The sequence below is a fragment of the Gracilinanus agilis genome, chromosome 1 (assembly GCF_016433145.1).
Source record: "Gracilinanus agilis isolate LMUSP501 chromosome 1, AgileGrace, whole genome shotgun sequence".
In the NCBI taxonomy this organism is placed as follows: Eukaryota; Metazoa; Chordata; class Mammalia; order Didelphimorphia; family Didelphidae; genus Gracilinanus; species Gracilinanus agilis.
This window is the reverse complement of record NC_058130.1, coordinates 331442571-331469235: the sequence shown is the minus strand read 5'-3', so window position 1 is coordinate 331469235 and position 26665 is coordinate 331442571. Positions and strand designations below refer to the sequence as shown.

At 35.9% G+C, this 26665-nt stretch overlaps 1 protein-coding gene across 1 annotated transcript in view; it reads left to right on the top strand.

Moving 5' to 3' along the window:
* Positions 1-26665, top strand: part of ATG10 (autophagy related 10) — a 339677-nt gene that overhangs the window by 220628 nt on the left and 92384 nt on the right. Inside the window, exon 5 of the mRNA XM_044662921.1 lies at positions 9142-9280. Within this exon, the coding sequence (XP_044518856.1) occupies positions 9142-9280 (139 nt within the window). The remainder of the gene's footprint in view (positions 1-9141; positions 9281-26665) is intronic.

The following is a 26665-nucleotide window of genomic DNA, read 5'->3' as shown; positions in this document are numbered from 1 at the left end:
GGTATGGTGCTTCTGTTAGATGGGCCTGACAAGCTGGCCCAAGATCCCTAGATGGTAAATGGATCTAGGCTGAGTAAGGATAGGGATGTCTGGGTGGCCACCAAGGTGTGCTGATAAACCACCAGGGCTTATGAATGTTCAGCTCAGCTAAGCACTTTGACTCCACAAACAGTGCCCAAGCCAAAGTTATCAAGGGAGAAGCTGTATATTGTTCACACAGCTCCTCTGGTTCTCTGGCGTGGGGTTAGGTTAGAGCAGTGATTCCCAAAGTGGGCGCTACCGCCCCCTGGTGGGTGCTGCAGTGATATAGGGGAAGCGGTGATGGCCACAGGTGCATTTATCTTTCCTATTGATTGCTATTAAATTTTTTAAAAAAAATTAATTTCCAGGGTGCTAAGCAATATTTTTTCTGGAAAGGGGGCGGTAGGCCAAAAAAGTTTGGGAACTACTGGGTTAGAGGATAAAGGTTTGTAATAAGGATGGTATTGATATCGAATTGGATAATGCCCAATGTCTGTGATTTTGATAAATTCCCCTTTCCCCTTTGGCTGTAATTATTCACTTGCTCTTGGAAAGATATCAGTCTTCACTTTGAGATATGTTTCAAAGGATTTAATGCTATAATTCAAAGGGGTAGGATTCAGGATAAGGAAAGAGCTGTTGGGAATGGCTATGCTAAGTGAGAGTTAGATTAGGCTAATCAATAAGTAACAGATTGGCAGCTGGCTAGAGAGACTCCTCTCCCTCCCAGACCCTGGTCAGACCCAGCCATGGTCTTCTAGACCAAGTGAAAGGAAGGGCTTATGATATTCTTCTTGATAGCAAGTGTTGATGTCTATCTTACAGCCTTGTTCAGTAATAGGTCAGTGGATATTATGAGATAAACAGGTACAGGTGCTGGATATGCAGGTCTATAGGCCTACCCACCCTTCACTACCCATGAGCCCCTTCTCAAGAATGAGATCCTGAAGTCTTCTGCCCCTGGGCTTTTATAGTGGTGGTCTCAACTGTCTTTTGCCCTTGGCTCATGCCATCTGGGTAAATTCTAAGTTCTATAACCAACGATCTGTCACTCAAGCTGGTCTCCATCTTCTCTCAGAGGTTACCTATTACACTCATCAATATAGTTAGTTATTCTTTATGATTTAAAGTACAGATCACAATCCATCAACGCTTTTTCATTTTGTGTGATTCTTATCCATATCCATTCATAAGTTATTTAATGTACTGGTGGATAGGGACCTTGCCTTTAGGCCTTTTAATATTTGAAAAATTAACTATGCAGTACTCAGGCTTATTTCTTGTTCTCATTTCTTGACCAGCTCATTTCCTTTTCCAATCATACACCTTCTTTATGACATGTGCTGTGTGCATCTCTCCATTGTCTTTTGAATCACCCACAATTTTGATTCTTCAGAGATTATGACTTCCCATCATTCCCCCCCTCACCCCAAAGAGCATTACTAGGAGAATATTAGTGTTAAAAATTTTTTTTGGCATTGTTTTGTCAGAGAATGACTTGGGATCATTGAAAGGGTTGTGCAATTTTCCTATGCAAACCAGCCTGTTCTCTTTCTCCTATTCTATGCTAGGCCCATTTTATCGTTCACCATTGGGGCCTGGGCTGGCCATGAAACCCTTTTTGTAAACTAGGTAATAGCATTCTTCAGTTAGAAGGTTTTTAACCTTGTGGTTTTATAACAATTGATCAATTGGGCTGGGGATGGGGGGCTGGAGTGCTTACCCTCTCTCAAACTATTTTAATTACTTTGTATATATTTGTATTTATTCACTTCATATTTGTGCTCTCTATATATACAAATATAATCTTTCCTGCAATACAATGTAAGTTCCTTTTGGGCAGGGATTGTTTTATTCTTTGTCCTTCTATCTCCAGTACCTGGCATGCAGTAGGCACTTAATAAAATACTTTTAAATTAATTGAATGAAGGAGCTAATAGTTCTTGACTTATGCAAGTGCCTGCTTTAGTGTTTGTGATGCCTAGACTCTAAAAAAGAAGGGTTATATGTTTCTAATTGTCTCTTTATGCCATCACCCCAGAGCTCCAGGGGGCAAGTCACTTAAAGCTTATATTTGGCTCATGTTTAGACGATTCTAAAATTTGATATAAAAGTAGTCAATTAATAATATAGAGCAGATACAAGAGAGTTATTTGCTTATATTACTTAGACCATAATATTAAAAATGTTTTTAAGATTTTATTAATTTGTTAAAATACTCAGTAAACCCCCACCCTCCTTCCATTAGAGATGGCATCATTTGACAAAAAGATATTATCTTTATATAAAACTATGTTTTGCTTATTTCTGTTTATCAGTCCTTTCTCTGGAGGTGGTCATATACAAGTCATTCTTCAAACAGTATTTTTGTTGCTGTATGTAGTGTTCTCTTGCTTCTTCTCCATTCACTCTTCATCATATCATTGTCTTATGATAAGTTGACTTGGGCTTCTTATCTTGTTGACATTTATCTTCTCTTCCAAGAGTGATTGTAGGATAGTCAGCAATGATTGAGGGATTTAATATCCTGACTCCTTGAATTCAAAAGGTTGACTCACAGTCTCAAATAGTTCAATTTAGGATTGTTATTTGGCCACCTTGCTTGCTCACAGAAGGAAAAAAAGACACACTCACACACAAAAACCCCAAAATAAAACCAAAAGGAAGTCAGGACCTTGAAATACTGACTCAGATTTATCTAGATGACTCTAAGTTCTAGCTACCTACCATGTGCAATCAACTACCACAGAAAAGAGAAAACTACCCTTTCTCCCCACCTCACAAAGAGGTGCCAAAGAACATTCCATATCCATTCAGGAGACAAAAAGAGATTGAGAATGGAATTACCTTTGCCTTTAGAGTCTACTGGATGGCTCTTTTGGGGCTTATAGGGAGTCTTCTGTTATGTCTTCCTCCCATTTTCTGTCATGTATCATCCTAAAGTTCCAAGTCTTTCCGTACTGAGCAAGTGTTCTCCTGAAAGTGGTCAGGGAGGCTCAGCACCTGCTCTGTTCAGTGGTCCCTTTCAGGGTCCCTCACACAATTCATGGAGTTTACTCCAATCCAACTCCCACAACAGGTTACTAAACCAGCTTCTTTGAATAGTTGTGAATCTCATTCAGGATCCCCAATGGCATTCTTGGACTTGATGTAGTAAGTACTTGAAAATAAGAACCTATAAAGGACTTTGTTATCTTGAAGTAATTTCTCCTCCATCAGTATGGCATAATGAAAAAAATCTCTGCATTTGCACTCAGAGAACATCAGTTCAAATTCAGGCTGCTATTTATACCTTGAGTAAGTCCTTTTTTGTCTCAATCTTAAGAGTTTCCTCATCTGTCATATGAGGGAGCTGAAAGTAGATAAATGAAGTGAGGAGGCTGTGTCAGATGACCTCTAAGTTCCCTTCCATCTTTAAACTCATGAATCAGCACATAATAAATTACATGGACATCCTCCATGACAATAGTGAAAGTATTTAGTAAGTATGTGTCCCTGTTTTTATGCCTTTTGAAACTGATAACTAGAAATTCAGTCAACAAAATTTTCTGTGAGATTTCAGTTATCAAAGAATTTGCCTATGGTTTTCTCCAGAAAAAATAATGCTTTCTTAAACAAGATTTGTGCCATCATGACCAATCAACATTATGCTCTTGCCAGAAAACATATTGTCTCAGGACACACAATGAGAGGAGGTTTTTTCATTCATTCAGAATGCACCTGGAAAATGCCATCTCCTGAACCATCTTTCTTTCTCATTTATTTATTTGTTTGTTTATTTAATTTAGAATATTTTTCCATGATTCCATGATTCATGATTTTTCCTACCCCTTTTGCCTCTCCCTCTCAGAGCTGACAAGCAGTTAGACTAGGTTATACATATATCATTGTTCAAAGCCTATTTCCATGTTATTCATATTTGCAATAGAGCAATCTTTTAACATCAAAACCCTAATCATATCCCCATTGAACCATGTGATCGATCATGTTTTTCTTCTGCATTTCTGCTCCCACAGTTCTTTCTCTGGATGCGGATAGCATTCTTTCTCACATGTTCCTCTGAATTCTCCTGGGTCGTTGCATTGCTGCTAGTAGAAAAGTCTATTGCATTCGATTGTGCCACAATATATCAGTCTCTGTGTACAATGTTCTGAAAGAAAGTAGTGTCTAGGAGCCATGATGGAGTTAATGAACACCCAGAGCATCACTAGGTATATGCTGGTTAACTTTGATTCCCCTGCATTCTTTGTCTTGTTCTGAACATTCCAGGCTGCAGAACGTTTCTTTATTCCTGATTGGGAATTGTTATATTGTTCCTCCTCTGTGGGAGCCCCTGCTGTCTGTGATGATATTAGGTTGCTTCTCCTTTGTTACTTTGTCATTAGTAATCATAATATATTAGTAGCAGTATTAGAGCCTCCTCTGTGATTTATGGTAGCAACTCTCTTTGATGGGGTCAAGTACCTTATTGTTGATAGTACCTATAATAGGAATAGTCCTATTAGGGGCAGTATTGAAGCCTCTGTAGTCTTAAATTCTATGCCCTAGAACTACCTACCTCCTTGGGTCCTCAATAGACTTACCTTGTATCAAATCCCACTCTCTAATGATTAGTGTTATATTGAGTTTCAGTGTAATAGAAATAACAATAATATAATCAAGAATGTGTACAAGGGAGAAATTGTATTAAATGCTAGGGAAGAAAGACAAAATGAAAATTGTCCCTGCCTTCAAGTTACTATATACATCTACTGAAAATAAGATTACTTGAAATGGAGAGGGAGGATGAGGGAATATTTATAAAGGTAACATTATATGAATTAAACTTTAGAAAAAACTCCAAGGATTCTGAAAAGTGCAAATTAGAAGAGAAGACATATCAGGCATATGAGATGCTTCATGTGAATGTATGGAGACAGGAAAAGGAACAATATTTGGGGAATGGCTAATTGTACAGTTTGGCTAATGAGTGTGTAAAAGGTGTACAAAGTTGGAAATAATGTGGAATAAGTGCCATCCTATAGGATTTGTATTTTATCCCAAATTCAAAGAGAAACCACAGAAAGCTTTTAGGCTGTGGAGTGAGCTGGGCAAACCTGTGCCAGAGGAAGAATATCTTGAGAGGGACAATGCCTTTTTGTGTATTCCCAGTACTTAGCATAGGGCATAGGACATAATAAGCAAATAATACATGTTTCCTGTTGCTGTTGTTGTTGCTGCTGCTGCTAATGAAAATGATGATAGCAGCCATGTGGAGGGTAAATGGGAGAAAGAAAACAGTGGAAGAAAGGGCAACTCAGGTTTTTACAAGTAGTTTGGGAAAATGGTGGTAAAGGCCTGAATTTATAACTTTGTATTGGTTCTAAGGCAGAAAAGTGTTATGGGGTAGGTAATGGGGTTAAGTGAATTGCCCAAAGTCACCCAGCTAGGAAGTATCTGAGGTCAGATTTAAACGCAAGTCCTCCCAACTCTAGGAGGCTCTTTCTTACAGTAAACTTGTGATTTGTTTAATCAGTTGCTTACATTCATAACATAGTAGAAAATTTATATGAAAGAAGAGATACTTATATTATAAAACTTTGGAAAGTAAAATTAGGGGTTGGACCTTTAATTTCACCAGGAGAGAGAACTCCCAGATGAGGAAACAGCTTCTTTCAATACAAGTAGCACTTCTTTAACTTAGTCATACAGAATTACCAGGGGAACTTGCAATTTTAAAACTAAGTCAAATGAAAATTGAAAATTATTTAATCCCCCCCCCCCCGCCCTCACCACTACTTCTCCAATACCTAGTCTTTCAGTACCTGGAAGTTTTATTTTACAGAATTACAGACTGACAGACTTATAATGAACCTCATAAGACATCTAGTCCACTTAGAAATAATAAAAATTCTCTCATAACATATCTGGCAAGTAGTTATCCAGCCTCCTATCAAAGATCTCAGCTAAGGGGTAATATGCTTTCTCCTGAGGCATCTCATTCCACTTTTTGACAGCTCTAAGTGTTAGAAAGTTTCTCCTAAAACCCAATAGAATCTGCCTCTCTACTCTTTCAACTCTTTGCTCCTAATTCGGCCTTTGGGGTCATACAGGGCAAGTCTTATGCCTTGTTCATATAACAACTCTCAGATGAATTAGTTATAATGTCCCTCACACTTCCAATTCTTCTCTTCTCCAATACTAACATAAACGCTTCAACCACTCCTCCTTTGGCATAATCCCCAGTCTCTTCATCAGCCCTGTCACCTTTCTCAGATTGTACTCCATATCCTGTTAGTGAATGCCCTTTCTGTAATGTGATAGCCAGAATTCAACAAAATATTCCAGATATGCTCTGTCCAGTCAAAGTACTGTGGAACTAGCATTTTATCCCTTGTTCTGAATATGGTGCCTCTCTTTAATCAGTCTACTATTATAGGGACTACCTGTCACATGATCTCACTCATATTGAACATGAAGTTCACTAACCCTCTCCCCACCCTAAATAATTTTCTAAACACAATGTGGCATCTATTCCCATCCCTCCTAATTCTTTTCATGTAGTTGAATTATTTAAAACTCAAGTATATTGGACATTACATCTTTCCCTATTAAATTCTTCTTACTAGATTTGGCCCAGTGTTATAACCTGTTGGATACCAATATATTAGCTATCTCTTCAGCTTTGGAGCATTTTAAATTTGATAGCACATCATTTTTGCCTTCTTCCAAATCATTTATAAAGGCACTAAAAAGAAAGGGCAAAGGACATATTCTTGAGAGCTTACCCTACATTGCCTTCTAAGATAACATCAGCCTATTAATGATTATTCTTTAAATATGGTTATTGACCCTATTCTGAATCCTTATAATTCTATTCTCATATAGCTTTGTCTGAGTTTTGTGACTTGACCACGTGAAAGTTAGCTAGGTGCTCTCTTCACATCTCTTTATTTGCATTTATCTTGGGATTCAATTCCATGTTGACCATTTTTGTTTTACCCTCCACAGGCTAAAGGTACTTTCCTTAGAAAAGAGAAAAGTAATAAGATAAGAGTTGAATAGTACTGCTGTCTTCTTTTGCCATTACCATAATCTAATCTATTATGAATAGTGGAATTTTTACTTCATTTTCTTCTTAATCCTAATATAGCTTTAAAAATTTTTCCTTACTTCTCAGAATTTATCTTCAATGCTTACTCATTCTGAGCTTTGTAATCCTTGCCATTGCTCTTATAGGACTATGCCATTCTTTTGTTTTTCTTTTTCATTACCTGTACTTTCTTCTAGTCTGTATATATGACTTAAAAAAATTATATTGGTTGATAAGTTCCCAGTGCATCCACACTTGTTTCTTTGAATTCTACTTTTTTCTCTTCAGCACTTGTGACATTAGAAATCCATTCTTTAGAGTTTCCATCATTTTTATACCAGTTTTTTTTTCTGTTTAATTTTAGGTCATGGGATTCTACCTATGCCTGGCTCCTTACCCACTACATTTCAGAAATTTCTCTGTTGTTTTTTTTCCTCCTTGGGGTTGGCAAGGTAGATTGTAGCCATGCTTTTGATTTCATCCATCTAGAGAGCTCCCAGTGTAGAAACTCTATCCATTGATGTACTTCAGGAACTTCTTCAATGGAATTTATTTTCCTGGAGACATTGAGAGATTAGGTCACACAGCCAGTATGAATTAGAGGCAGCATTTGAACCAGTTTTTCCCAATTCCAAGACTGGGTCCTCTAACAACTATGCCATGATATTTCTCTAAACGTTTTAATTTTTTGTTTAATTGATAAATCTGTTACTGAAGAACAGTCAAAATATGTGGTAAGCAATTTAGTGTAAAAATTGATTATTTCTTAAAATACCTTAATTATTTGGTCGTGAATGATGAATAATAAGAGATAATAAGGATTGGATATGGGCATAGATGGCTTTAGTTATTTAAGAATGAAGCCTAGTTTCAGACTGCTAACACTTGAAATATTCCCTTGTACTTTTTTTCTATTTGCCTGTTTTTTTGACATTTGATAAGAATATACTAACTCTATTACATTATTACTTCTCAAGGGAATTATTCAGAATGAAGACATGTGGGGGCAGCTGGGTAGCTCAGTGGATTGAGATCCAGGCCTAGAGACAGGAGGTCCTAGGTTCAAATCTGACCTCAGAAACTTCCTAGCTTTGTGACCCTGGGCAAGTCATTTAACCCCCATTGTCTAGCCCTTACCACTTTTCTGCCTTGGAACCAATACATAGTATTGATTCTAAGGTGGAAGGTAAGGGTTTTATTTAAAAAAAAAAAAAAGAATGAAGACATGTAAATGGGATGTGGAGGGGGAAAATATGATTCAGTTCCATTGATTTTGTTCTGTTACATAGAATAAAAAGTAAATCTAAAATTCTATAACTCATTCCTCATCTAAAATTAAAATGTAAATAGTAAGTAGAAATGCATAAAAATATATATGGCAGCTAAATATCCATTTCTACCTAATCATAAAACTCCAATCTTAGTCTGACAACAGACACCTACTTTATTATGAATTAAGGGCTGTTAGAGAAATAGATTATATATATATATATATATGATAATTTATTGATGATATATGGTAACAAATTATTATATGCTGATGAAATGTAATAACAAATAAAAAAAGATTCATCTCTGTTTTTGAAATGAGTCTAGAAACTCTACTTTCCTACTCAAAATGGAAATGGGAACTTTTCTTCTCATAGGCAATGAACTTTTGGCAAGCACAGTAGACACTTAAAGGTTATTTTTTCAGCCACCTGCCCAACTGGTAGGCATTTTATATGTAGCAGGTAAGGAAGAAGATAGTTTTTGTAGCTCTCTTACTGTTCAAGTTGTACCAGCAAGATTTTCAGATTAAATCTATTTTTTCTGCTTCTTTATATCATACCCCCTTAGTAATCAAAAGTAGTCTGGAATTACATAGTGCTATTGTTTTCTAATTCATTCATTAAGTTCTAATCAGAAGAATGTCTCTCCTTTATTTTACTGGCCCACATTTACTTGTGTTAAGCAACAAAAAGCACCACATCATCATCACTGGCATCCACCTCCACCATATTCATCTACTTTTGATTGACACTTGGCTGTTTTTTTTTCTCCTTTAGGATGACTTTGAGCTTTACTCTGATGACTCTGAAGTGGCTGGGATCTCTGCAGCATCAGAAGTGATTCGATATGAGTACCATGTCTTGTACTCCTGCAGCTATCAAGTGCCTGTACTGTACTTTAGGGCAAGCTTTTTAGGTAAGACCACACCTGAAATGAAGATCATATTCTTATCATTTAAATAAATTACAAAGGAAAGATTTTGAAAGTAATCATTGAAAAAGTCACTAGTATTCCTAAAAATAAGAAAACTATGGATGAGGTAAGGTTTTACTGGTAAATTTCCTCATGCTTCAGAAAGAATGAGTATCAGGTCTTCAGAGTGGATGATATCATCTCAGCCTGTAAAAGTCTGATGTTGAGATTGTTGGCATCCTGCCTGTGGTTGACTAAGCCTCCTGGCCACTTTTCTTTTCTTTACTTTAAACAAGTAGAAACAACTTAAAGCTACAATGTTTAACTATAACTTTATGAAGAGATATACTTTGTAGCCTACATTATTTAATAAACTTAAAAGCAAATGATGGCTTTTATTTATTTTGCTAATTTCAGTGATTTATCAGTTTGTTTGAGTGATATTTTTTTTCCTTCCCCTCCCCATATCAATAGAGCTAGTAACTCAATGTCTAGCTACCTCTGCTATTACTTAACTCACTTCCCTGCCAGGAGGGTAGAATATACTGTCTCCTCAGAGGCCTCTCTTAATAAAGATTATTTAATCAGCAGCCACATGGATTCTTCATCATGTAGCATTGCCTTCACTCCTTCTAGATATCCACAGACTAAACAGGTCAGCCATGTGATGTACCTAGTAGGAGGAAAGGGAGAGTTATCCCTCCATCCATAACCCCTACTCCCTTTTGTGTCTTACCTGGCAATACCTGCAAATTCAAAATGCATTTTGAACAGCCTTCTAACTTTTTTTTTTTCTGGATAGCTAAGACATCTGAATTTAGCCAGTGATATTTTATTTTTAATTAAAAAGTAGCTTAAGTTGCTTTGAATGTGTGTTTGGTAGATTTAATCACTTGCTGCCTTATATTGTTTAATGGTCTCTAATTTTGCAGTGTTGGCGTTTTAACAAGCACTTAGGATTTAAAACACGAGAACAAATTCTCATAGACTCCCTGGTGAGAAGATTTTAATCTGAGGTGCAGTTTCTAAGAAGTGACAATTTGGGGTAAATTTTCAACATGGGACATGGGGAATTGAGGACACAATAAGAGTTCACTAATTCACAGACTCCATGCTGCAGAGTTACCCTTCTGGTTATTACAATCATTTAAAATGCTCACCCTGTTGTAATTATATTTGGGTTGCAGTCAAAAGGTTAAAGAAGCTTTCTTGTCAGTAAGTTGTGCTACCTTGCAGTAGGAAGAGTAGATAAATCTATTTAGTGGGGAGAAATGGCTTTTTTTCTGGTTGTTGATGCCCTGGCTCTGGATGCTCTTTCTGTATCTCTAAGAGCATTGGGGCTGAAGGTAAAGGAAGTAGGGCGCTGTTGCCACAGTACTGTACTTCCATGTAATTAGTATTCACCATAAGCAGTTAATCACCAGAGAAGAGCTCCCAGAGACAAAACAAGTTGTTTAGCTTGTCAGCATCGGGGAATCGGAGGTGTTGAAACATGACTGCTTCTAGCTAGAAGTGGGTATTGCAGAAGCTGGTGGCTGAGCTCATGCTTCCTCCTTGCTGATATGTGCCAACAGCTCCCCTCACAGTACAGAAGAGTAAGTGTTCTTGCAAGTACCATTGCATTTTTAAATTATATTTTTATACTTCCTCAGACCTTTCACAATTATGTTTTTCTCTTTCCTAGAACAAGATGAGACTTCTTGGTTTCTCATTATGTACTTTTAAAATGCCCTTCAGTCATGTCTAATAGGAATGAACTATTCAAGTAATTTCTTTTATTTGGAAGTGTTCTCTTTTTTTGTTCTGCACAGCACAGGATGGCTATTAGTTATCTTCCCTTCATTTCAAAGTATATATTTAGTGTTTATGCAGATTCCTGAAATGCCTAATTTCTTTTTTTCTTTATCTTTTTTTAAAAGTATAACATATGATATATTTTGTCATGGAGAAATATTGAAGAAATAGTCATTCTTTTTAGCATATGTAAATAATTTCTCCTTTCTCCTCAACCTGAAGATCAATCTGGGGAATATTCTAAAAATGGATTGCCCTTTACTCTGGAATCCTCATTTTTAAATCATACCAGTTTGTTTATGTTTCTGTGTTAACTGATTGCTGCTCCTCCATGTATCCTTTTGTTTAGCAAATAGGGGAATAACCTTCTCTGATTCCTCCAAGGTGGCCACCATTCCTTTTCCTTAATGCATTCTTTTAATGAGAGGTCTAGATATTTTGTGTGTCCTGGACTTGAAAATTTAAACCTAAAACTAATTAGTATTGCTATCAAACCTCTGGTATGGGAGTTACTTTTATTGACTTAACAACAGATTCATCTTAACCTTTTGGGGGCAAATGTTTGAAATTTCTCTTGTACTTGATTGTTAGTACACTAAGATGATCCTATTTGCTCTGGATATTTCTCCACAATCATGTCAAAGTATTATAATGTTCATGTGTTCAGTCTAAAACAAACATGTATTGGTATTCATCAGTTAGGCTGAATTATAGAAGGAATCTTTATTATGACACCCTTTCTACTAATCCCAATAAAAGTTGTTTTTTTGTAGTTTGTTAGTTTTCAGACAATCCTATGTAGGCTGAACTATTCTGATAAAGATGAGAATCTGAAAAATTTCAGCCAAGTCCAAATCCCTTTAAAACAGAGCTTCTTAACCTGGAGTCCACAGATTCTGTAAAACCAAATGGAGTGGGGAGATGGGGCGGTATCTTATTTTTCTTTAATCTCAAATTTAAATTTAGTATTTTTCAATTACTTAAAACATTATTCTGGAAAAGAGTATATAGGTTTCAACAGATTGCCAAAGGGTCCCCTGACCCAAAAAAAGTTAAGAACCCCTTCTCTAGAGCTAACATGGAATAATAGAAAACAGTAGCTAATGAGAGGATCTTGAAACAAGAGAAGTAAGCTAAGAGGAAAACTAGCCAGGTGAGATAGCCTTTTTCTCTCTGTGTCTCTGTGTCTCTCTGTATCTCTGTGTCTCTCTGTCTCTGTCTCTCTCTTTCTCCCTCTTTCCCTCTTTCCCCTCTATTTCTCCCCCTCTCTTCTCTCTCTCCCTCAGATATAGACATAGTAATGGCATTGATAGGTCCAAGGGTATTCACAGTTTTAGATTATTTTGAGCATAGTTCTAAATTGTTCTCTATTCCACCAACAATTTATTAGTGTCCCAATTTTCCTGTATTCCCTTCAGCATTTATCATTTCCCTTTTCTGTCATATTAACCAATCTAGTTGGTGTGAAGTGATATCTCAGAGTTTTAGAGCATTTTTTCGTATTGTTATATATAGCTTTGATTTTTTCTCATCCAAAAATTGACTATTCATATCTTTTGACTATTTCACTTGGGAAATGACTCTAATTCTTAAAAATTTGACAAAGTTCTCTGTGTATTTTATATGTGAGACCTCAATCTGAGAAATTGGCTATAAATCCCTTTCCCCCCTCCCCCAATTTGTTGCCTTTCTTCTAATCTTGGCTACAATAATTTTATTTATAAAAGTTTTTAATTTAATGTGTTGAAAATTATCCATTTTAATCTTACAATGCTTTTCTATCTTGTTTATTCATAAATTCTTCTATCTGTAAATCTTAATAGTTATATGTTCACTGTTCTTCTAATTTGCTAATGATATCACCCTTTATATATATATCACCATATTGTCTGTGAAAAGAGATAGTTTTATTACCTTTTTGCCCATTCTGATTCCTTCAATTTTTTCTACTCTCATTGTTCTTGCTAGCATTTTTAATACAATATTAAATAATATTGGTGATAATGGGCAACCTTGTTTTACTCTTGATCTTATGGGGAAGGCCTCTGACTTGTTCACATTACAATCGTTTGCTCACGATTTTAGATAAATACTTCTTCTCATTCTTAGGAAAAATCCATTTAGACCTATGCTTTCAAATGTTTGTTTTTTTTTAAACCCTTACTTCTTGTCTTAGAATCAAATATGTATTGGTTCCAAGGCAGAAGAGAAGTAAGGGTGAGGCATTAAGGCAGTGATGGGCAGCCTTTTGAGCTTGGTGTGTCAAAATTCACCAAAAAACCAAGCAAAACTGAAGTGGTATGTCACTTTGAGGGAAAAAAACACAATAATATTGTGATATTTGTAGTTTAAGTAACAAAAATGTATAATCGTAATACATAACTGTATTTAATAAACCAAAATAGGTAAATTAATATAGATAGAATTGTCATCTATAGTGCACAGAGTGTCTACACTACACTACAACAAATGTTTCATCCTCGGCATGCGACCTCATACTTCTCTGTATGTGGCCACATGTCATTGAAAATGGCTATGAATGTCAGTGCTGACATGTGTCATAGGTTTGTCATCACCGCACTACGGGTTGTAACTTGCCTAGAGTTAAATAGGTAGGAACTATCTGTAGCCAGATTTGAATTCAAGATCTCTCATTTTTAGGTCTGTCTTTCAATCCACTGAGCCACCTAGCTACTCCTTCATCCCCTAGGAATTAGTGTTGTATTTTGTCAAAATCTTTTTTTGCATCTGTTGATAAAATCATATGATTTTTTTTATTACTTTTGTGTTGGTGCAATTATGCTAATGGTTTTCCTTACATTAAGTAGAGATGTAGGACCACAGCTAGAAAGATGATAGGATCTTGTGAATTTGAATTTTTTCTTTTTTTTTTAATTATCAACTTTAAAATCCAGAGACACAAATTTTCCATATACAGGGGGAAAAAAAACAGAAAAAGAAAAAGGATTATATGTGAAACTGTGAATCTCTATTTGGTTCTATTATTTTTTAAAATGTATATTAAAATTTATAAAAACTACCTTTTCCTTCTTATCTGAGTTATTTTGTCAACTTCTTTCTTCTGTGTGTATTTTTTAAAAGTTCGATAATGATCTTTCCTTTTTTTCTTCTTTCTTTTTGCATCAGCATCACTTTCCCCCAGGCACCCCTAAAATTCTGCCCTATAAAAATCAAGTCCATCATTGTCACAAATTAGTATAGTCATAGAAAACAAATGCACATGTTTCTCATGTTTTAAAATGTATTATTCAGTACCTTTGGTTCATCACCTCTGCCTTTATCTAGAAATAGGAAGCATGCTTTACTTTGTCTTCTAATGATCTGTTATTGAATTGATGAATTTAGTCTTTCAAAATTGTTTTCCTTTATATAGTCATTATAAAAATTTTCCTGCTGATTCTGCTCATTTCACTCTGAATCAGTTCATAAAGGTCTCAGATTTCCCTGCAGTCAACCCTTTCTTCATTTATTATGGCACAGTTATAGTTCATTTTAATATTAATTAAATTAGCTGAATTTAATTAATTTGATTAAAATTCATGAATTTATTTTTGTACACATGTATTCTTTCCATGTTTTTGTTCTTTTGTGAGGAATACATGCCTAATTATATAATTACTCAAAACCTATTCCCATTTTAGTGGCTTTAGAGGTATTGATCCAAATTGTTTTTCAGAATAGTTGAACCTATTCACCAGGTAATGCATTGTGTGTGCTTTTCCTCTTCCTATCCATCCAATAATTATAATTTTCTTTTTTTATCATCTTTGTTATTCTGAGATGGAACCTTAGAATTATTTTAATTTATATTTTTCCTATTATTGATCTTATTACTTCATATTATTGATTTAATTGATGAATATTTTTTCATATGGTTATTGATGGCTTGAATTTGTTCTTTTGAGAACTATCTATTCTTATTTAATAAAGAATAGTTATTTTTCCTCATGTAGTCACATAATTCCCTCTATATCTTGGATATAATAAAGTTTTTAAAGTTTGTGTTTGTCTCTGGTCTAGGCCTAGGAATGTTTGTAGCCAGCAAGATAAGAAATAGTAAGTAGGTAAACATTAAAAATGAGAGAAGGGGAATTGGGGAATGGCATGGATGAACAATTTTTGTTCCCCTCATTTCTATCTCTTTGGAACCTTAGTCTCTACCTCTGGAACCACCTTGGGCTTTGATAAATGAACCTTTACTTTATCTTGTATGTAATTAGACAAAATCTCTTCCTTGTATGATATAGCTACAGAATTACTCCCTCCTCCCTTTTGTATTTTTCTTTCTACATTAGAAAGTAAACTCTTTTAAGGCAAGGGCTATTATGCCTTTTGATATTTGTATCCATTGGTACATAATAAGTTCTCAATACATACTTTATCATTCATTCACTCATTTAGTCTTTCATTCATGGTGATATAAGAAAAGAGACTAACAGGAATGACTGGACAGGCCGGAGGAGAACAATGTCTCCATTACTGAGAGAGAGGAAAGAGTATCTAGGAAGAGATGCTAGTAAATAGTGCCTGATACTGCAGAAAGGAAGAAAGAGAACAGAGAAAAGGTTACTGGATTTGACAGTTAAGATCATTAACAGACATAAAAAGTGGTGTCATAAACCAATTAGGGGAGCATGGAAAATTTTGTTAGGATAATATTCACAGGCTGCTCTTTGTTCAGCAGCTGGACAGCACTTTCCTCTGGGGAGGGTCAGAAGTTTGACACTATTAGAATTCTTAACTGAAAACAGGCCAACAACACTGTTTCCTTGAAGATATATATCTTAGTATCTTCTTGATGGAATATTGATTATATTGATCTGACTGTGAATTGATACAGATGATCTTGAATTGATTAGGAGTTAATCTGAGACAAGAGTTGATGATTAGCCTGAGAAATCCTCCTCCAGCCAGGGAATCAATCCCAACTCTTAGGCTTGATAATGAGAAACTTCTTGGAGATGATGAACTAGACTAGAAGCAGATCTCAATAACAGGTAACTAAATTTAATTCATAGTGTTGTGAGGAGGATTACTTAGTTATTATTTAGGAGACCTAACAGGAAGGGCTTGAGAATTCCAAATGGAATGGGGAAGCAGGAAGTGAGCCTGGCTCTTTGGGATGGACTCCATGGTGGTTGGGACAAGTTGTAACTGAACGTGGGAGACCTCAGAGGAAGGGGAGTTGTACCCTGATTCCCTGGGATCCTCAAGGAAGATTGACATCTACATGTGGGAGATTTTGGTTGAGACTATTAATCCCAACTTGAGTTGCAGGTTAACATGGGCTAGATTAGCTCCCAGAATCTACCCACCTGAAAGAGTACTGCTAGTGGTCCTGGAGGAGCTGGAACATCGCTGGAGTGAGTCTGGACTCTGCTGTGAGGATACCCACTTTAGTCCTGCTATTCTCTGGGCCCTGTCTTGCTTAGGTCTCAGTTGAGTGTGGTTAAGTCCCTCCCCTGACCCTGTGGTTTACCCATAGTCTGAAAGTGTAGAAACCCCTATTCCCATCCTTTACCATAGTTCCCTTAATTAAATTTGTTATAAAATCTTGTCATTTGCTTGCTAGTTTCCATAGGCCTTTGTCTAGATGGTGCAGGGTGACAATTAGGGCCTTTGCCACTTCTGTTAACAGACTTTCCTTAGCAGTTAAACCCAGTCTCCCTAACTTGTTAAGTCCCCATCTTTTGTCATTCCTGTCTCCCTCACACCCTTCTGGACCCACATTTAATATTTAAGTTAACTCCCCTGGTTTTCCCCATAAGAATAGGAAACAGGAATATCTTGAGGGTATGAGGATCAAGGAATGATGGGTAAGGATAGAAGTTTAAAGGATTAAGCTAAACTAAAAAACTAATTGATAAACAGCTAGGCAGATCCCCTTGGGGAAAAGCCTTGGACAGAATTCTGCTACTCTGGCTTAGCAACCTTGGCCCAGTTCAGCTACTAGATGACAAAACTAAACTTGGCTGGTTATAAATAACTGTTGATCTTCAGAGATGACTTGCTTGGTGGTTTTGATGAATATTGTTGTTGATGATGATCAAATATAATTCAGATTACAGGATTAAACAGTTGACCCAAGTAGCAGATCCCTAAAGTGAGACAGCTAACGCAAGTCTGTGGTGAAGCTTCTGGGTTTGATTGGAGAGCTTTTCCCCTTCCACCCTTTCCACCCATCTAACTCACAACTGAGTCACGTTGCCTTAGTGTGATCTCATATTTATAGGGGTGCTCCAACGGTCTTCCACTGTCTCATGCCAGCTTTGGGCATTCTAAAATCTGAATTCCCTTCTTGCTACAGTTGGCACAAGATAGCTACTGGCAAAAGCTATTTACATATAAGATGTTTATTTGCAAAAGCTATTTACAGTATCTAGGAAGAGAGATGCTGGTAAATAGTGCCCAATACTGCAGAAAGGTAAGGAAGAAAGAGAACAGAGAAAAGGTTACTGGATTTGACAGTTAAGAGATCATTAATAGACATCAACAGTGGTGTCATAAACCAATTAGGGGGGCATGGAAAATTTTACCTGTCAGAACTATGAATAAGAGAAGAAATTATGACCAAACAAGAGGCAGCAAGTATTACAGGGTATAAAATGGATTATTTTTTTGATGACTTTAAATTAAAAAGATTTTGCACAAGTAAAATCAATGCCACTAAGATTAACAGAAAAGTAGGAAATTGGGGGGAAAGTTTTACACTAAGTTTCTCTGAAAAAGGCCTCATTTTTCAAACATGTATATGAGTATAAGAATACATGTCACTCCATGAGCAATTTGGAAATATATATTACATGAAAGTTTGGGCAATATCTATATATCAGACTATATATCATATACTGCCTCAGGGAGGGAGACAATCTGAATTCAAAAATGTCAAAAAACAATGTCAAAATTGTTTCTACAGGTAACTGAAAAAAATGAAAAAAAAAATTGGCGGACAAAAAAGAATGCAAGCCTTTCTCCAATTCATAAATAATCAAAAGATATGAATAGGCAGTTTTCAGATGAAGAAATCAAAACTATTTATAATCATATAAAAATTTCCTAAATCAATACTGATTAGAGAAATGTGAAATAAGAAAACTCTGAAACATTACCTCACACCTATCAGATTGGCTAATATATCAAAAAAGAGAAAATGATAAATGTTGAAGGGGATATGGAAAAATAGGGACACTGTTGATGGAGTTGTGAACTGATCTGGAGAGCAATTTAGAACTCTACCCAAAAGGTTATAAAATTGCATACCCTTTGACCCAGCAATGTCACTACTACATCTGTATCCTAAAGAGATCAAAGAAAAAGGAAAATGACTTATATGTACAAAAAATATTTATAGTAGTTCTTTTTGTGGTGGCAAAGAATTGAAAATGCCCATCAAATTGAGGAATGGCTGAACAATTTGTGGTATATGATTGTGATGGAATACTACTGTTTTGTAAGGAATGATGAACAGGAAGATTTCAGAAAAACTTGGAAAGATTTATATAAACTGATGCAGAATGAAGTAGACAGAAGCACAACATTGTGTACAGTAACAGCAATATTGCATGATGAGCACCTGTGAATGAATGAGCTATTCTCACAATTCCAAAGGATTTAGGATGAAAAATACTATCTACCTCCAGTGAAACAAACGATGGCATCTGAATGCAGATTGAAGTGTACTTTTTTTAACTTTATTTTTATTTTAATTTTATTTATTTTTTCTTGTTTTTTCTTTTTTTGCTTTTAGTCTACATTTTGTTTTGCAACATGGCTAATATGGAAATGTTTTACATGACTGCAACTGTATAATATATATTAAATTGCTTATCTTCTCAGGGAGGAGGGAGGAAAGAGAGGGAGAAATTTTTGAACTCAAAATGAAAGAAAAATGATATCAAAAAATTTTATGTGTAATTAAGGAAAAAAATTAGTTTAATTTTAAAAAGCTGAGTGGGAGGGGTAGAACTATTTTTTATTTATATAATTATCTAGCATTTCCAAACTGGCTTTTAAATCTGCTACATCCCTACAATCCATGTGTACTACACTTCATTTGTGCTTTATAGAATCAATTTCTTCTCTTCTTAAAAGAAAAAAAAAGAGATCAATAGTAACTTTGGAAATTTGAACAATGAGAAGGCAAATGACCAGGGGTTGAGAAGTAACTGAGAAGACATCAAATATAGACCACCTTTTTTTTCTAGGCATTTGACTATGAAAAGGAGAAGACATATAAGAGGACCACTTAAGACTGTAGCAGCAAGTAAGGGATTTTTCTTTTGTTTGTTTTTTTAAGAATAGGGGAGATTTTGTCAAATTTAGAATATACGAGAGAGGAAATAATCTAGAAGAAGAATCAAGTTAGTATGGGATTAATCATGTAAGTAGAAGGAAGGATTAACCTTGCCTGGGAAGGACTACTTCTTCATAAGAGACTTTTAACTTGGACTCTAATTAGAAATTTAGGAATTCAGCCAGGGATTATCATATCCTATTAAAATTCAGTGAGGGTATTCAGTTAAATTCAACAAACATTCATTAAGTGCTTATTATATACCGGGCAATACAAAGAAGAATAGCATTTCTCAGACAGGAACCTTTAATTATGAGTATCTCAAAGAAAACAACACATGGTAACCTCATTGTAAAGATGTAAAGTCATACAATTTAGTGGGTTCAAGTTGCTGTCTGATCAGGAGCAAATTAATTAACCTCTTCTTCAGTTTTTTTTATCCATAAAAGAAAGAGGTTTACTGCATTGTCTATAATGTCACTTGCAACTAGTTCTAACATCCTGTACTTCTAACATACAGAAAAGTCAGAGTATATCAAGTGCCTTTTCTCTCTCCAGAGCTTTGCTGTCTACTAAGTAAACATGGTCTCAGTCCTTGAGCTTATGATCATACTGTTGAGATAGCTCTTACATATGGGAAAAATTAGAGAATAATATAAACATCAATGGAAATTAAAATGAAAATTATTGCTGAATGAATTGGGTTTTTTTTTTTTTTACTGAAATCCTGGGAAGTAAGAAGGTTTCAGATAATTTTGAGTCTCAGAGAAGAAATCTGCCATTTGGGGGACAAATTACTGAGTCATTTTGTTGGTATCACAAGGACTGGAGGTCTTGAATCTGTTACCTTATCTCTAGGTGACTTATTTTGTAATCTGATTATGGTTCCCTTTCTAAAGATTTGAAGGGTTGATTGTAGAAGAGTAAGTCCCCATTCCTAAGCTCCAGACCCACCCTTCTAGCTGTTTATGAGTTGCCTTGTATTTGTCCTACTGACATCTCAAAGTCTAAATGCCAGAATTTGAATTTATGATTTTCCTACTAAGCCTGACTCCAATAATTTCTTTTATCATCTTGAAGTTTCTCGTAGTCCTGGATATATCTGTAGTGACTTTGTCTCCAGAACTGAAACTAGGCTCCTTAAGGTGTCTCTTTCCTTTGCACTTTTTATACACTACATTTATTTACATATTCCTCTCATCCTGGACTAGAATATAAATTCCTTGGAGGCAGGATTCATGTCTTATATAAGGGTAGGAGTTCCTTTTCCTCTCTACCTTCACACCTCAATTAATATAATCATAAGAGTCCTGTAAGTAACCAGCATGAAAATGGAGTTCTCAGTCCTTTAGTTAATGTGTTACAGTATTAATCAATCATTCATTCAAGGGAGAGAAAATAATCACAAAAGACAAAGTGAGTGTTAAGGAATTTTCCTCCAAAATCCCACAAAGTGTGAATAAGTCCTTAGTCAATTTGAAAGGATTATGGGACTTTGACCATTGGATAAACTAAATGACCTCACTCAGGAAATGTTTCATGGTTGGCAGAGAGGATTATTAATCAGTTTTTCTTGGGGACTATGTAAAAACAGCCAGCCAGTTGGGGAGTTTACCATTCTAGTAACAGGATTCTTAGCTTGAGAGTTACAGCTAGAAGGCTCTGAGAGAATCTTTTTTGGAGAACAGAGCTTGACTTTTAACTTGAGAGAGACATCTAACTGTGGAAAGAAGCAGTTTCAAGAAGAATGACCCTTCACAAAAGAGTGCTAACTGTGGACTTAAAAAAGAAGCAGATCCAGAGAGTACCACTTGTTGATTCACACAACAAAGATTCTGTAGCCAAGCCTTCTTCATGAGGAGCCTTTGTGAATGAGATTGTAAGTTGGGTGAGTAGCCTAGAAGCAAGGGAGAAGGGCTGTGTAGCACTTAATAAATCTATGTTGACTCTGAGGCATTTAAGGAGTTGTCACTTCATTCCTTGATTTCTTCAGTCTACTCTTAATGAGGAGTGATGCCTCTCCTGGACCTCAGAAAGACTCTTTTAAGCATATTGAACTTAAATTGATAAAGATATGAAGAGGGCTCTAGAATTTATTCCATTTCATATTTTAGATGTCTAAAAACAGATTTGGTGGAAGAGATGACTCTTTAAGGTGGGCCTTGGATAAATTTGGGATATTTGAAAAAGTGGGATGAGGAGTCCTTTTCATTGTTTAAAAGGAAAATATATATATATTGAAAAAATATATACTCCTTTGGTCCCTCCTTCTGACTGACTGGTTCCTCCCAGAAATTCCATTAAATTCAAAAGTTTACATTCTTGTACCACCCTGGTCAGGATTCCTTTCCAGGCTATACTCCCAAGTATCTTCCTGGACTTTCTCTACAATGACATGGCACCCTTTCCCTCCTTTTCAAATTCTTTTGATGTGTTTTTGTTTCTCAACAGAATGTCAGCTTGTTGAGGACAGAGACTACCTTTATATTTGTATTTATGTTCCCAGCATGTAGCCCAGTGCCTGGAACATACTAATATTAATATTAATTAATTTACTTAATAAATTTACTTAATAAGTGCTTGTTGCCTTGTTGACATGGTAAAAAACTTTGAAAGTTGAAATAAACACTATAGGAGTAGGGTAGTAATAAGGAAACCCACATTTGGGATGTTGGACTGGTGGAGGGCAATAGTAAAAGTAAAATGAAGTATATAATCAAATATTGGGGCCAAATATTGAAAATTTTGAATATCTAATTTTGAATGCTAAAGGTATCAGGTATCAGTATTTATTCTAAACTGTTCATGGAAGAGAAATCCAGCCACTCCTATCATAAATTAGTAGAGTGGTATTCTGGTTTGTCAATCTTTTTTAAGATTGAAGAATATTTTAAAAGTATGGAATTTATAATATGGAAGTTCATCAATGAATGCCCATAATCTCTCTTGAAGGTAAGGCAAAGGTTGGTGGATCACTTGAGATCAGGAGTCCTAAAGAACAGTTGAGCTAAAACAGATTGAGTTCCCCTCAATAAATATTAAAATAAATAATAATAAATAAACAAATAACCAATATGGGGAATGAAAGGCCATCAGCCTAGTCAAAGAAAATAGGTGAAAGCATCCATACTCATCAGTCTTGGGATCAAGCCTAGGATCTCACATGTGTTAGTAGCCACTTCCAGCTTGAGTCAGAGAGGCAGACCCTGTCTCCAAAAGAAAGGGTGGTAGGAGGAACATGAAGTTCATTTGCTAAACAATAAGGAGCTACTGTAATTTCTTGATCTAGGAAATTATATGATGAAAATTGTTGTTTAGGAAAGTTAATGGGTATAATATAGAATGGATTGGAGAGACTGAAGAAGAGTCCAGTTGAGAAGCTTTTAATCAGTCTAGTCTGAGTATAAGAATCCAACAGGGAAATAAGTGATCTGGGTGTGAAAGGGTTTTTCCTTTAATCCAAGGTCAGGTAAAGCATGGAGTTGTGAAATTTGTTGATTTTTTTTTACTGTTCAGGAATAGAAAAGAGAAAAATTATGTTCTGCTTCCTAGTAAAATGAAATAATTATTAAAATGGAACACTTCCTAGGTTTATAGAAAGAAGAAAGATAGTGGTCTCTTATTAAATTTTCTGATAATTCCAGTATCAAACATAAGCTCTTCTGTTTGGTATTTAAATTACTCCCTTTCAAAATGTGATGGAAGAGGATGGAAAAGTCACAATAGCTTAGCTGTGGAAATGATGGAAGAAATGCAGCAAGTAGCAAGAGTGGCGATATAAATAAATAAAATAAAGTGGCAAGAATGGAGGAGAGAAAAATAACAAACTAGTTATTTATAAAACCTTACTGAGGGCCTAAAGCAGTGATAATGAACCTATGTCATGGGTGCCAAAGATGGCATGCAGAGAGCTTTTTAGGGGCCCTCCCCACCACCAAGTTACTAGAAAGGCAGAAGGACTTGGATGAAACTGTTCCTCTCCCCTTCTCCACCATGCTTGATGACATTTTTTCACATCTCCTGCTCCTCTGCCCAGCAGCCAAATGGGAGTGCACAGTGAGTGAGGTGGGTGGCTCACAGGCAGCAGAGCTGGAAGGGAGCAGGACACTTTGGCTACTTCCCCCCCCACACACACACACACCTCTCATCACCCACCCTCTGCCCAACAGCCTAATGGGAGCATTTTCTTCTTCCCCGTGTGGGGTAAGGCATGCCTCTTACTCGGTGGGGGGGAGGGGCACAGTACATTGGGTGGGGTGTAGTGGGGTTGAAGCCCAGCACTCTATTTCTAAGAGGTTTGCCATCACTGTCTTAAAGCAACAGAAAATCTTCAAGATTAGAGGAGACTTCTAAAAATCTGTTCATCAAAAGAGAAGAAAAGAGTTAAGAAAAAGTGCTAAGTAGCTAGTAGGTAGATTTCGTTTTTTTTTTTTTAATCCTTTATTGAAGCTTAAAAAAAAAACTCATTTTATTACTTCTCAATCAGTCTTTTCCTCCTCACTTCCATATAACACTACCTTTTTAAAGTTAAAATTAATTTTTTTATTATAAACCTGACAAACAAGAAACATAAACATTTCCATATGCAAAAGAATGAAACCATTTTACATGTACATTTATTTTTAATTTTGGTTAAATTTAATTCTATATTTCCAACATTGCTTAGGTTCTCCATGTTGTTTTATGAATGTCCTTCCACCCTCTTCTGTTTTTTTTCTTTTTATGTAGAACATGTAAGAATGTAAACAAAAACCCTATATTGGCTATATCTGACAACGTATGCCTCATTGTCAGCCTTCATCTTCCCACTCTCTCCTACCAACTTTCTCTGGGCCTAGATGGGTCATGTTTCACTCTCAATCCCCTGAAGTAAAGATAGCAATGATCAAAGTTCTCATGTCCTGGCATTGTTTTCATTTGGTAATTAGATTCTTCTTGAGACATCACATAGAATAACTGTCAGCATCTTCTTTTTGCATTGTGGCTTTTGCTGGAAGCTTCTAATGGCCAAATAAAGTCAGCTAAGTAAGCTATTGTCATCTTGGGGAGTGGGGTGATGATCAAGAAGCTAATTCTGAAACAGGGATCAGAAGCCAGTAGTACCTTGAACAAACAGGAAAATAGGCTAGTTAGCTACAAGAATTAAGCAAGAGAGCTACCAACAATATCAATAGAGAACTGAGGCATTCAAGTTCAAAGAGTATGGAAAACTAAGAGGAATTATGGTTTTGAAGGATAAAGACAAAGAAAGAAGAAAGGTTGAAAGGAAACATTATAAAATTTTGGGATTTGAGGGAAAGGAATCAAGAATATTTCTTGTTCTCTTAATATTTTCCAAAAAACTACAAGAATATTACCTAAGAGGGGGACATAGAAATGACAAAAAGCTTTAAGGGGAAAGTCATGATTTCTAGTACTATGAGAACCAATGCATAGGTTGTTGAACAGAAAAAGTAATTATAGTTAAAGTTATATAGTTAAAAAGAAATAAAGAAAATTGATTTACTTTGGTCTTTACAATGGTCTCGGGGTGGGGCCGGCATTTGGTCTGGGGGGGTAAAGTGGGGGGTGGGGCCCAGCACTCTATGAAATGAGTGGGTAAAGTTGGTATAATTTTACTTAGTATTTTATTATATTGAATACTATTTTAAGATATTTCATGTATGCCAGTAATATTTCTTTAAACAAGAAAATCAGCTAAAATCATGCAAATAAAAAGGAATATTTATTTTGGCAGGTAAAGAGAGTTAAGATAAACTTCAAAAGCAAGTAAAGTATCAGGAAAAAAGGGAAAAGTGATTTAATGTAGTACAGAATATTTTCAAAATATAGGTTCTAAATAGCTTTGAACCATTGTTATGTTGATAATAACAGATATTTTGGGGAAGCTGATGATTATGCCAGGGCCAGTAACCTTCAAGTCACTTCTTCTCACAGACACTGACTGACAGGCTTCAGTGAGAAAGGAGGGGGTTAGACACTCCTGGCTCTCAAACCCCTCCCCCAAGCAGTTGAGGTTTCAGTTGGAAATGGAGACAATCTGAGGTACTTCTAGCAAGGTCTGTTGAGGCTGAACTCTAATGATGTTCTCCTTTTCTTTAACTTATATTCCTCACAGGTCTGATAGAGGAATAAGTAGAAGCTAGTTATCTAAATGTTGAAGGACTGAGATAGATGATCTTCTTAAACCTGGCAGCTGACAGGATTCAAGCTAAATGACCAGACTTGAGCAGTGAGTATCCCCAAATAATTGCCAGGCACAGATATTGAAGGTAAAGCTTATATTAAGAAGTAAAAGGAAAAGCTAGAGGGGGTAATTAGGGTTTAAATAAGGAAAAGGTGACCCTGATCTGTTAGGTTGAAGCTGCCCTTCGCCCCCACAGGAGGGGGTGAAGGGCCTTTGACTAAACTGTCTCTCTCATTGATATTGAATATTTCTAATCACTAGATGACTAAATAATTGTTGTATTGATGTCGGTAAGGACTGACCCTATTAAACAGGCTAATTCCTGAGTAAAAACCACGATGGCTTTTGCCACAATGGCCACTTAGGTGAACCCCCAAGTCAGAAGGAGTAAGCAGTCTGTTCTGCTCACCTCAACCCCCAGAAAGCAACTCCCTTAACTCCTTCTCAACTGCCCCCTCACCCAAAGTTCTCCAGGGGGGTCCTCTGGAATTCTGGGTGAGGTTGACCCTGTATTTTGCAGGGATTCCATGCTGCCATCTCTACATAACACCATGTAGATTTAAGAAATGGGATTGAAAGCTCCTTGAAAATAAGGATCAATTTATTTTTTTATTTGTCTATTCCCAGCACCTAACAGAATACCTGGCACCTAATAGGTACTTATTAAATGCTAATTGATTGATCAGTGATATTGACTGAAAAAAGAAATGGCAAAATTGAGAAAACTATAAAAAGAAATCTTATGAAATAATATAAAGTGTAGAAAAAATTCAAACAATTTCACCTCATGACACATGTTAAAACCAGTGGAAATGTGCATCGGCCATGGGTGGGGGAGAATGTGGGGGGTGAAAGGGAAAGTAGGAGCATGAATCATGTAACCATGTTAAAAATGAATATTAATAAATGTGTAAAAGTGAAATTTGGGAGATGCCATCTTTAAGTATATATATATATATATATATATATACATATATATATATGTATATGTATGTATGTATTTTCTGGACACGGGGAAATTATCAAACTACATTTCCCGTGGTCTAACGGGTTTCCAGTTCCAGTTCTTTGGGCGTGGGGAGGCCTACGTCTC